General features: G+C 41.1%; 1 protein-coding gene across 2 annotated transcripts in view; it reads left to right on the top strand.

Moving 5' to 3' along the window:
- The window catches only part of IPO11 (importin 11), a 652,108-nt gene that overhangs the window by 346,053 nt on the left and 292,117 nt on the right, over window positions 1–13,938 (top strand). For both annotated transcript variants that reach the window (XM_040340423.1, XM_040340415.1), the window contains 2 exons: window positions 5,294–5,373; window positions 11,054–11,134. In XM_040340423.1, coding sequence (XP_040196357.1) covers window positions 5,294–5,373; window positions 11,054–11,134 — 161 coding nt within the window. The remainder of the gene's footprint in view (window positions 1–5,293; window positions 5,374–11,053; window positions 11,135–13,938) is intronic.

Raw genomic sequence — 13,938 nt, 5'->3', positions numbered from 1 at the left:
AGGGCATAAGAGAGGTTAAGTTGTTGCTTAGCCATAGCGTGAAAGGACTGTGATCTTTATATGCCTGTGTAAATCTAGGATCCCCCAGGAATGAGGCCAAGGGTAGGGCTGCTGATGAAAAGTATGTTTTATTTTCACACAGTGCACACAAATTCAAAACATTGTAGACTTTGCCTATTGAAAACATTGAATTTTGACTTGTTATTACATTGGGTCTGCATTGAATAAAGCAGCCCAATGCACGTGGTGTCAATGGGACCTCAGTCATGGCCACGTTTAACAAAAAACACTCAGCTGTTAATATTTATCTTTCAAAGTGCCCTAAAGAGTCAGCATTTTGGATAAAAAGTGCATTGTCATTTATCTTTGATTACTTATAATCTCCACTGTTAAATAGAAAATGTGCCCTGCATTGTTTTAACAGACTGTTATCACCACAGTTAATTACATGGATTAAACTGCTGTCTTGTTATGATTATGTCAGTAATGATGAAGGACATTTATGAAAGACAGAACAGTTAAAAAAAAAAAAAAGTAATAATTATAGACAAGCCTGATTTGAAATTACATTCCTATTACCTGAAGGTTGTGATTGGCACCTTCTAAGGTAAAACTAATTTTAGACATGGAAACATATTTACAGATAGCATCTATTTCCTGTCTCCAACATAAAGCAAGAGCAATAGCTGGGGAGCCGCACACTAATATGTAGATTATCTTGGCAGCTGACACCATTTAAATTAGTAATTATCTCTCAATTAAAAATTGTGTTGTAGAAGTCATTCACTTTTCCCTCCTTTTTTTTTCTTTATTTGAAATGTCACTTTACCATATTACATTACTGATGAAAGCAAATGTTCAAACATGAATTATATTTAAAAAAGTCAGTAAGCAAATTACCGCTGTGATAAGGTTGACCTTCAAGTACTATAATGCCCTTCCAGCTTTTGAACAGGTACTTGATCAGAAATAAAAGGGGTAAGCTAGTCATAAATCTTGCAATCTAATTTAACAAACTTCCTAATATCTATCAACAATTATTTAGTACAGGATCCTACCTGTAAAGATACAAACTGTCTGAATTATTAGGTAGTGTTTCTGTTATATATATTTTGATAAAAACTATGTTTTTACTGGCTTCAGAGGTAAGCTAGGCCTGGTAAATGTTGTTTTGTTTTATATGGGATGTGTGGCAGTGTTGTTTGCCAAAGTAGTGTCGGGCAGCCCATAGACTGTGTACAATTTTTTTCCTGCAACCGCGGGTTGCGGCTCCGAGAAAAGACAGTGATTTTCGCTAGTGGCTATAGCAGCTGCTTGCTATAATCTGAAGCGAATCCGGCAGGCTGTTTGTATCCAAGTTGATTTATAAATCAACTTCATATATTCAGCCTGCCCGTTAATGTCTTCTGCTGAACCGACCAAGATTTGAGCTGTGTATGGCCAGCTTTAGAACAGAAACTTATAAAACCTGTGCTAAGAGAAATATGAAGGCTCTCCTTATTGACCTTCTGAACATGCTAATTGAATAGCTGTATTTGTCTTCGGTGTTTCGAGTCATTGACTTGAAAGAAACATGTGTTGATGAGTAGAACCCCTGATCTGCATATTGGGTTACGGAGAAATTGTTGATGGAAGGCTCAGGATGTTTTCGGGTACATCTCAGAGGTGGTAATGCGTGCATCCAATGTTTGTTAATGTAGTTCTAACAGATTTTTTGCAAAGATTTCAGACACTCATCTACAACTTCTGCATGTGGCATGATTCAAGTTGATATTTTTTTTATTTTGCATTTCTATAAAAAGCAGTGGAAAGAAAGCGGGAAAGGGGATGCATTATTCACCTCAAGGACAAACCCTCATATCGATAGCGCAATAAGTCATTACACCAGAACTAATACGATCCCGCCCTTGTCCCAGTTTTTCGATTTAAGTGGACATTCCCCTTAAACTTTGGGGGAAGGATAGAAGGCTTGCATAAAAAAAGAAAGCAAAAAAAAATCCTTACAGTATCTTATGCACACTTAAAGTAAAGTAGGAACATATTCAAGTATACAAGTACCGCTAAGGCCTCTATAAATCGGCAAGCACACCTGGTTATTTGGCTGATGGGGTATGACTAAACTAGGAACACCAATTCTAGTTCTGTATCTGGTTCTGAACCTAATTCAGTTTCCTGTTCACCTGGGCAAGTTTCCCATATGCAGAATTCACCATGGTTAGCAAAGTAATATCTAGACTAGAGGAAACTAGGGCCTGTCCAGAGGTATGGCTTCGCCATGAGGCTCAGATTGAGTTGAAGAGCTCATGAGTTCCCCTGCATGTAGCCACCCATTCCTCTGCTTCAATGATCTCCCACACCTTTCCAAGCCAGCCCTGCTTGCTCAGAACTCATGGGCTAAATTAATTGGTATAAGGCGCTTTGTGAGGGAAAACACTGCGTTTATAGTGAAAGAGGGGAATAGGGGGGCGTAAAGAAAAAAGTGCTTTGGGGGAAAAAGGTACATCAATACCAAGACTGTCTGCAGACCACAGACCATAAAGGTGATTACAACGGACAGTCCCCCCAAAGATGGAGAAGTGTTCTCCTCTGCCCGCACCCCCTCCAGCACAAGTCAGAGACTGACGGGTAAATTCTAGTAAGTGATTGGTAAATTCTTGCAAGGAACGTGGGCACTCGGTACCACTGTGACAGCAGCTTATAGTCTCTTTCTTGCATTTTAGAATCTACTGAGCTAGAGTGTGTGAGAAGGTACAATTGGCGCAATTGCTTCTCAGTGAACTCGCATTGGAGATCCCGTTCCCATTCTCTAATGAATAATGGTTTAGGGTTAGGGGCAGCCAAATCAAGTAATTTATTAAGAGCTGAGATCATATGCGGTAGGGGGTTTTCGGCAACCCATAAGCCTTCGAACTCTGTAAGGGCAGACCGAATCAGAGATATATGGCTCTGTGAAGAGACAAAATCAGTGAGTTGATGATACCTTAAAAAGTCAAAGGGGAAACTATTGTACTGCTCCCTGAGGATGGTCAGCAAGGTTTGATTGTGACCCTCCATAAAGCGGGACAGGCCAACATCCCCAACAGTTATCCAAGGTCCAAAGAAGGACAACTGCTCCACAGGAGGAAACTACAGGAATCCACGACAACCGCTAGTGGTGATTTGGGGGGGGGGGGGGGCAGAGCTAAGGACCTGTTTAGCCTGTCCCAGACTTTGAGGATATATGTAGTCAATGGGGATACCCAATCTGATAGACCCCTATCACACGAAGGGACACATGATTTATAGGTTAGATTATGGACTGCCATAATCTTCTCAAGGGGGACCCATAATTTAGAGGAGTCGTGAAATCTCCAATAAAGAATGCGCTGCAAAGCAACAGCTCGATAATATTGTAAAATATTGGGGATGCACAAGGTGAAGAGGCTGCAGAGCTCGGTAAAAAAGCATGTGATTGGTTGCATGAGTGCTAAGCACAGAGGGGGTGTTTTGTGAAATGTTGCATTGAACGTGTATATGCTCATTCAGAGAAACCTACTTAAAACTGAACTCGTTCAGACAGCACAGAACTGAATTACGTAAGCAGTTTTGCCTGGAAAAGATTTGATTAGGTAACCCCTGACCCAGACCTAAAGGTCAGTCTGGTGAACTCTTTTTTACTTTAATAAGCTTGGACAATACACCTTGATCCTCAAACTACCCTAAGCTGTGATTAGACAGTGAAGGAAAAGCAGGTGAGGTTTTTACTCTTTCATCCTGTAAGTTCATTAAAACTGTTGCCTGATAGCACTTTGAAAAGCAGTAGGGCTGCAATAAGCTCAGACTGTTGACCCTCCCTTTACTAGTCTGAGGGGTGCTGTGCAGAAGATTACAGGAAGCTGCTATCAGGATAGATTTAGATATTTTTTAGTTGTATGTAAAAATACATTCAAACATATAGTGAAGACAACTTTATTGATCTTGTTTTATTTTTTCCCTAACTTCTATAAATTTGACAACTATTGCTGAAGGGACTCAACCTAATGTCCCTCTCGTAATCTGCCAATGTGCTTTTTGACTGTGCTGGTAAACGGAGCAGCAGGACCGACTCAAAATTCCCAACCAGTTTGGTCACTACATTGCCTTTACCTTTGTGGATGACTAAAAAATACCTTCCATGCTTCCAGACCTATCACAAAGCAATCATAACAATCAAATATGTTACCCCCAACATAATGCAGGCAATCCTACCACCTTTACTATCTAGCCTTTCCTCCTAACCCTGTCTCTCCTCTTATTCTGCCCCCCACCCTGAAGAGCTGTGGTGGGAGGGCCTGGTTTTCTTCCCCAATGTCTTCAGTCTCATGTCTACCTTTCGCCCTAATCATGTTCCCAGTATCTAACAAATCCAATAGCATGTGCTTTAGTCCTTGACAGTTTTCTTTAGGATTGCATTTACTTAATATCTTCAGCCCTTTTGTTATGCCAGGGTATGCACTTTGAGGCCCCTTGTATCAAGAAAGATGATCACCACTAATGTGCAGCATTTTTTTTTTAAATCTCTATTAGGTTTTAATTTCTGTTTGCGTCCCTGATTGGAAAATGCATCCTAATTTTCCTGATGACCATTGTCAGTGGGACAGAAAGCAGAATGAAAATCCCACAAGTTTACCGTTGTCACCAGAACCAGTCTTAGACCCCTTTCACGCTAGGGCACTTTGCAGGCGCTATAACACTAAAAATAGCACCTGCAAAGCGAGCTGAAAGAGCCGCTGCTGTCTCTCCAATGTGAAAGCCCTGAGGGTTGTCACGCTGGAGAGGTGCGCTAGCAGGATGGTAAAAAAGTCCTGCTAGCAGCATCTTTGGAGCGGTGTGTATACGGCTCCTGCCCATTGAAATGAATGGGCAACACGGCTATACCGCCGGCAAAGTGCTGATGCAGCGGCGCTTTGAGGGTGGTTTTAACCCTTTTTCGGCCACTAGCGGGGGTTAAAAGCACCCCTCTAGAGGCCGAATACCCCCACAAATACGACGGTAAAGCGCCACTAAAAATAGCTTGCTTTGCCGCTGACGTCCCAGTGTGAAAGGGGCCTTAGACAGCATTTGCCCTTACTTCGAAGAGACTCACACTTACTTCATATTGTGTAATTTTTACAGGAAGGGAGTAGGAATCTCCACAGTAGGGACAAAGAAAGGGGTTTATCCATTCTCCGCTCTATCCAACAAAAATGAAACATGTTTTAGATATAAGAGCACTTAATTCAAACGCAAAAGCTCTTTAACTGCTAATTTTATGTTTTTTTCTTTTCTTTTTTAGAACTAAGCTCTGAAAACCTCAGAATTTGCTTTAAGATACTTAACGCCTATATTTTCTCCATGTCCTCAGAGTTCCTACAGGTATGTTGAATGCTGGTTTGCTTACTCTATATTTTATGGATTCATTTTTTATGAGTTAATGTAACAATTTTAATAAAGGTTTGTTTTGTTATGGAAAGAGGAAAAAAAACACAAAAGCACATAAATTTAAGATGACACCTGACCACAGTGGACTATAATAGAGGGCACAGGTGAATAATGAAAACAGGGCTCCTATATAGTTTTCAAATTATTTTCAAAACACGCATTACTCCTCACTGTTTTACTGTGATTGATGACTGCTTGTTTTGTTTCAATTGATATTTGTAAAATGCCATGTGTTTGGCAGAAGGGGCAGTGCACAATGGGGAAGAATTATTTGGGATATTGCTCATAAATTGAAAAGTCTTTTTAAGTGCCGTTTTCTCCACAGCCAATACAAGCCTTGCCATGTGAAACTATGTTTTATGCTATCATTAGTTCTTATACCATTTTGCACTTTGCTGTGTGAGGCCATTACAGGAAAACATATTATAAATAGATGACAAGTAATAAATGAGAATTCTAGGCCACTGAATGCTGTAAAATGATAATGAAATGCTGACAGTTTGCCATTTTTTCAGCTTGCATTGAACGCCAATTATAAACTATACACAATTTTTTTTTTCTAAAGCTATCACATTTTTAGTGCATACATATAGTAGGTTGAAATTGCATCTGCAAAGCTTTGTGGAAACTATGAACATTTGGGTCCAGTCAGAAAGGATTATACTGCTGGCGGCACTTCACTAGTGGTAGCTTCCCCCAATGGTCACGTTACTCTCACTTAATGAAGGATATGCCCCACTAGCAAGGAAGCAGTGAAGGGGTGACCTATTGCTAGTCCGGCTAGCGAGGGAGTGACTCATAAGAAAAGGTTCTTTCAGTACTATTGTCATTGGCAAAATTTAAAGGGTTTGCTCATCTTTACCAAAAAAACTACCTATGCATATAAGGGACATCTGTGGATGAAAAACAGCCATGACGCTTTGACCAAAGTTGAATAATATCCTTGCCTAGGTGTAAGCCTTTTACGTGCCTTATGAAGCCTGACTGGAATACTTTGCTAAGAGAAGCCTAGTGCTACTGCTCACCTTCACCATTACAGTAGTGAGCTCTCAAATGCTGAGCTTAGAGCAACTGGATCAGGGAAGAGAAAGCACATGTGAGGGTGGTTAAAAAAAAGCTTGCTCCTGTGATGCTTGTACTGACAACAAAGTAGAGGAAAAGTCTATTGAATTGTGTCCTATTGTGGTTTTTCTGTCCGTAAATGTTGATGCTAAAGTTTCCAAAATCCTAGCTTGTCCGTGATTGTCAGCATGATCCACGCAAATCAGGCTGTTTTTTTCCCTGACCTAAAGTAACTTGTACCTTTTCTGATGGATGTATGCCTTAGGGCCCTTTCACACGTACGTACGGACAAACGGTCAGTTTATTACAAGTCCGTTTACGGACTTGTAATTTATCCCTATGGGATTGCAGACGTTAGCGGATGATGCATCCGCTAACGTCCGCAACCATCCGCGTCCGCAAAGATTCGCTTTTGCGGACGGAAGAAAACCCTATTTTTCGTCCGGCGGAACGGATCGGATGAATACGGACACACGGTCCGTATTCATCCGATTCCCCATAGGGGAGAGCGGAGGAGAGACAGGGCGGTCTCTGCACTGTGTGCGGGGACCGCCCTGTCCCCCGACAGCTCAGCGGGGATTAACGAAGGAATGCCCGCTGAGCCAAACGGGCTAAAGGAGCAGATCATTACGGATCCGCTCCGTGTGAAAGAGCCCTTACTCTCCTCTACAATAACTTGGTGCTGGCCTGGCATACTTACTGTACATAGGGGAGAGCGGAGGAGAGACAGGGCGGTCTCTGCACTGTGTGCGGGGACCGCCCTGTCTGCCGACAGCTCAGCGGGGATTAACGGAGGAATCCCCGCTGAGCCAAACAGGCTAACGGAGCGGATCATTACAGATCCGCTCCGTGTGAAAGAGCCCTTACTCTCCTCTGCAATAACTTGGTGCTGGCCTGGCATACTTACTGTACATCAGTGTATCAGAGAAACTTTTTGTTTGAGCTGTATGAGTACCAAGAAACATAAAATAACTTGTATTCCTCTTATTTGCAGAACTGCTCAAGTTCTGGCAAAATTGATGACCGTTTGTGGACTGCAGTCTTCAAGTCATTCATCAGATTTTCAATGAGGCTTAAGTCTGGGCTCAGACTAGGCTATGCAAGGACATTCGCCAGATTAAACCAGATTTTGTAGTAATTTACAATTTAATAAATAGCATACTGGGAAAACAACTGTCCACTCTTTTATATATATATATATATATATATATATATATATATATATATAGTTACATCCATATATATTTGGACACAGGCACAATTTTAGTTTTTTTTCCATGATTTACCTAAACATATTCAAGCTATAGTTATATAATGGACATGGGCCTAAAGTGCACACTCTCAGGTTTAATTTGAGGGTATGTAGATCCAAATCAGAGGAAGGGTTTAGGAATTACAGCTCTTAAGAATAGCCACCACCCCTTTTTCAAGGGACCAAAAGTAATTGGACAATTAAATCAAAAGCTGTTTCATGGCCAGGTGTGGGCCAGTAAAGGGTTCTCAACAAAAAATTAACATTTTATTTATGATTATATTTGTCTAATTACATTTGAGCCCCTGAAAATGGGGGGATTGTGTATAAAAACAGTTGCAGTTCCTAAAATTTGTACTTGCTATTTATGTTCAACCCCTTGAATTATGAAAATTGTGCCTGTGTCCAAATATATATGGACCCAACTGTGTGTGTGTATATATATATATGCGTATTTCTATACATGATCAAGTAGTAATTTCTACAGTCCTTTCCCTCAGTGGGATGATTAACCACTTCCCGACCGCCTCATGTAGATATACGTCGGCATCAACGTACCTGTACGTGCCTGCCTAGACGTGGGTCGGGGGTCCGATCGGGACCCCCCCCCGCTACACGCGGCGGTCGGGTTCCCTCGGGGAGCGATCCGGGACGACGGCGCGGCTATTTGTTTCTAGCCGCTCCGTCGCGATCGCTCCCCGGAGCTGAAGAACGGGGAGAGCTGTATGTAAACACGGCTTCCCCGTGCTTCACTATGGCGCTGCATCGATCGAGTGATCCCCTTTATAGGGGAGACTCGATTGATGACGTCATTCCTACAGCCACACCCCCCTACAGTTGTAAACACACACTAAGTGTACACTAAATCCTACAGCGCCACCTGTGGTTAACTCCCAAACTGCAACTGTCATTTTCACAATAAAGAATGCAATTTAAATGCATTTTTTGCTGTGAAAATTACAATGGTCCCATAAATGTGTCAAAATTGGCCGAAGTGTCCGCCATAACGTCGCAGTCATGAAACAAATCGCTGATCGCCGCCATTAGTAGTAAAAAAATAAAAAAATAATAAAAATGCAATAAAACTATCCCCTATTTTGTAAACGCTATAAATTTTGCGCAAACCAATCGATAAACGCTTATTGCGATTTTTTTTACCAAAAATAGGTAGAAGAATACGTATCGGCCTAAACTGAGGAAAACATTTTTTTTTATATATGTTTTTGGGGGATATTTATTATAGCAAAAAGTAAAAAATATTGCATTTTTTTCAAAATTGTCGCTCTATTTTTGTTTATAGCGCAAAAAATAAAAACCGCAGAGGTGATCAAATACCACCAAAAGAAAGCTCTATTTGTGGGGAAAAAAGGACGCCAATTTTGTTTGGGAGCCACGTCGCACGACCGCGCAATTGTCTGTTAAAGCGACGCAGTCCCGAACTGTAAAAACACCTTGGGTCTTTAGGCTGCATATTGGTCCGGGGCTTAAGTGGTTAATGGACAGTAGATAACTCATCATTGACAGAAGATGTCTTTGGCATTTATTTGTCCACAGAGATCTTATCTAAATAAATGATGTTTGTATATGTGTGTGTATGAAACTGTATAAGGCTGCATTCACACCTAGGCGTAGGCAATAGCGGCGTTTTCCGGCGTTTTTTTCCGGCGTTTTGTCGCGCATATTCATGCTAGAATGCGCGTTTGCATACAGCGTTGTCCGACGTTTTTGTACTTTGACGTTTTTTTTTTAGCCAATAGGAAAAACTATCATCTTTTCATCACTTGTTGCTATGTTGGTAGATTTTTTTAATCTTCTGCCTGGGCGACAAGTTCTATTGACGAAACGCCCGTAGCAAACGCCCGTTGTCGCGCAAGTCGCTTGAATCGAGCGTTTCCATTACTTTCTATGGGAAATGGAAACGCTCAAATACGCGCATATCGCGCGATATGCGCGACAAAAAAGGGTCCGGAACTTTTATTGACTACATGCGATGCGCGTCAGGCGCATCGGCGTTCAGATGTGAACCATGCCCATAGCCTTACATGTATTTTGGTCCCCCTGGCGTTTGTGCGCGTCGCGCTACAGGCGACAAAACGCCAAGGTGTGAATGGGCTCTAAGTCTTCAGCTCTTCTGATGTATTTGCACTAGATTTGTGTAGTTTCATATAATTTGCTTTAGATGTTTTTCCAGATGTAATTTACCATACATTTTATGGGCTGCTGCATGATTGTGGTGCAGTTTAAGTTCCACACTAAACCCATCACTTTCTTTTGTAAGCAGACGATTAATACAGAATTTTCATTCTATAAACTCACGTATAAGGCTTAAAAATCCCCACCAACAAATCTGGACTTCTTGAACTAAAGTTTGTGTTGAAGCTTCCATGGATATACTAGAAGCATGCTTCCACATATATTGTGAATGAGTCTGATGCCGCGTACACATGACAATTTTTAATGGTGAAAACCCCAGGGCTTTCACACTGGAGCGATGAGCTAGCAGGACGGTAAAAAAAAGTCCTGCTAGCAGCGTCTTTGAGGTGCTGTAGGAGCGGTGATTACACTGCTCCTAAAGCGCCCCTGCCGATTGAAATCAATGGGCAGCGCCGCCGAAACTGTCGACAAAGCGCCACTAAAAATAGCAGCGCTTTATTGCCAAGGCCCCACCCAGTGTGAAAGGGGCCTTAGTGTGGGTGTTTGTCTATTAAAGCGGAGGTTCACCCAAATAACATTTATATCAAACCAACTTCTTTATACTTCTAACATGTACAGTCCGCATTTTTTTTTTTACGCTTACATACCATATAATCTCTATTTGCAATCTGGCTTCCGGGTACTTTTCTCCGCAGGAGTAGGCGTTTCTATGCTGAGGAGGAATGTCTGTGACTCGGACGCGCCTACGCAATACGGAGGGCGGGGCCTTATCCGCCGGGTGGAACTTTTTCTGAAAGGACGTCAATCATCTGGGCGACCTCCCAGAGGACATTCCTCCTCAGCATAGAAACGCCTACTCCCGCGGGGAGAAGTACCCGGGAAGCCAGATTGCAAATATAGATTATACGGTATGTACAGCATAAAACATTTATAAAAATGCGGACTGTACATTTTTGAAGTATAAAGAAGTTGGTCTGATCTAAATGTTATTTGGGTGAACCTCCGCTTTAACTTCTTTCTTTTGTATTTGCTACTGTTATCATTATTAAAACAGATAGCACAATAAGATTTTTCTGCAGGTTTTTAAATGTAGTGATTTGTAATGGTAGACACGGTAACATTATATCATGTGTTTTCTATTTTCAGATTTACGCAGCTGGTCTCTGCCAGTCTTTCCTTGAAATTTTGAAGGACATAACTGTTGAAGGTCAAGTTCAAGTGCTGAAGGTATGGTCATATAAAAACAAAAGAAATAAAATAGTTGTATGGTTTATCGTGGTTATTTTGGCCTGTATAAGGTTAAATGATTTCCAGGCTTTGTTCTGGATGGTTTTAGATGCCAGTGGGCCTTTAGATCAGAAGTCAAACCTAGTTTTTACCAGGCTGACAAATGGACAGAAATCTAATATATATCTATATAGAGATATATATTCCCCATTTATTTTTATTATTTATACTGTAATTGTGTCTGATCATTTCAGTACTGATCAGAGAGGCCCTGAGCTTGTTTTTTTATTTTATTTTAAAAAATGTGTAAAGGCTATAAATCAAATTGGCTTTAAATGAATGTGGAACACACATAACATTGGAAACTGCTTTGGGAGAGTTTCCAAAGTTTTATTACAATAACATGATAGTTTGTTTTGGGGTCTATTTTCGAGAGATCACACAAACACTTGAAGATATATAACAATTGAATGAGTAACGACAGATTTAGTGACAGAAATCACAAATGTAATAACATCAAAAGAGTAGATATATAGAAACGTATCTGCAGGTAGAATATTGATGCTCTTCCAAGGACTCCCTGCCCGTAACACAGCTTGGCAGATGATCAGGACAGACACTTGCTTGCTACAGTTCTGTAGAGACTAGTTTATTCCAATTTTGGCTGTGGTATTCACAGGACTAGTGGGTAGATGTAACCTATTGGGAAGTGATATTACCTTTTAACCACTTGCCTACTGGACACTTTTATCCCCTTACCTTCCAATTTCAGATTTCAGCACTCTCACACTTTAAATAACTATTGCGCAGTTATGCAACATTGTACACAAACTAATTTGTTATAATTGTTTTCACACAAATGTAGCTTACTTTTGGTGGTATTTAATTACCACTGGGATTTTTCATAGTTTGTTACAAATTTTTTGAAACAGGTAATTATTTTTCTTCACTTATGTGCGCTGGTGAGGCTGCACGGATAGTCACCGATAGGCTACATTGATGGGCACTGATAGATGCCACTGATGAGATGGCACTAATAGGCAGCACTGGTAGGTGCCACTGGTGTGTACTGATTGGCAGCACTGGTGGAAACTGATTGGCAGCACTGGTGGGCACTGTTAGGACTGCACTGATAATCAGTGTAGATGTCCCTTTTAGAGAAGCTGGGTATTATCTCTCTTCTCCTCTCCTCATGCTATCAGCATGAGGAAAAGTGTGCTGATAACCAGCTTCTGTTGACATCCATAAACAGCTGTAATTGGACACAGCTGCCCACGTAATAAAGAGCTGCTGATTTGGCTCTTTACCTCAATATATGATCAGCAGTGTCCTCTGGACACTGCGATCACAGGCGCGCTGCCAGCGCTCTGCATGCCGTCAATACTAGATAACCGCACTGTAGCCGTCATTCGGCTATAGCGCGGTCGGCAAGTGGTTAAGGAATATAGCACACATTCCTGAAGAGGCTTGGTGGACTCAGTCATTGGGTCAGTTTATAAGGACATTCCTATAGCATTAGGTCAGTTAAGGTAAACCTGTCCTTATATGGCCCCTTAACTAGGTTTTGGATACATTAGTGATCTACAGTCAAGAAAAAACGTGAATGGTTCTGTGTACGCTGAACAATATGTTGGCTCTGCAACCCCTTTAGATGGGCATGCTCCTACCAAGCCTTCAATTTCACCTCCTGTTGCTACAGAAAATAATTTTCGTGGCTGGGAATCTTATTTTCTTTCAGGGAATTTTCTTTTCTTGCACATCTTTTTTTTATTACATTTCTCGCACGATTCTCCCATCATCGATTTAGAAAAAAAAAATTCAAAACATTTCCAACATGCCTGATTACTCAAATTTGATGGCCGCACGGAAATCGGCTATCTTAGATAAGATTTGAAAGAAAATTATTTTGACATTCGACCCATGTATGGCCTTAGTCCAGTTTAAGATTTACTAGCCAAAGTGATGTGAGAGCAGATGCATTTAAACAAATACAGGAAATGCCTTCTGTTTTCCAAAAAATCCCGTTAAAATGTCAGGTTTCTGTGATGTAAAAAAAAATGGGATAAAGATAAATAATTTCAGAATTTTTTTTAACAATTAGTGGTTGCATAAGTGTGCACACCTTTAAACTAATACTTTGTTGAAGCACCTTTTGATTTTATTAAAACCCTCAGTCTTTTTGGGTATGAGTCTGATAGCATGGTACATCTTGACTTGGTAAATATTTGCCCCCTCTTCTTTGCAAAAACACTCCACATCTGTCAAATTACGAGGGCATCTCATGTGCACAGCCCTCTACAGATCACCCCACAGATTTTCAATGGGATTCTGGACTCTAGCTGGGCCATTCCAAAACTTGAATCTTCTGCTGAAGCCATTCCTTTGTTGATTTGGATAAATGCTTTGGGTCATTGCCATGCTGAAAGATGAAGTTCCTTTTCGTGTTCAGCTTTCTAGCAAAAGCCTCAAGGTTTAGTGCCAGTATTGACTGGTATTTGTAACTTCATAATAACCTCTACCTTGACTAAGGCCCCTGTTCCAGTGGAAGAAAAACAGCCCCAAAGGATGATGCTGCCACCACAGTGCTTCACAATGGGTGTGGTGTCATTTTGGTGATGTGCAGTGTTGTTTTTGCACCAAACATATCTTTTGGATTTATGGCCAAAAGGTTCAACCTTGGTTTCATCAGACCAGAACACATTTTCCCACATGCTTTTTGGAGACTTCTTTTGCTGTAGGATGCGACTAAGAAATTGTCAGGAAAGACCTACTAGAACAGCTGAACTTTATTTGGGGTTAGTCAG

This window comes from Rana temporaria, chromosome 1, assembly GCF_905171775.1.
Source record: "Rana temporaria chromosome 1, aRanTem1.1, whole genome shotgun sequence".
Taxonomy (NCBI): domain Eukaryota; kingdom Metazoa; phylum Chordata; class Amphibia; order Anura; family Ranidae; genus Rana; species Rana temporaria.
Note: the sequence above shows the minus strand (reverse complement) of the source record. Positions and strands in the feature narration are given on the sequence as shown.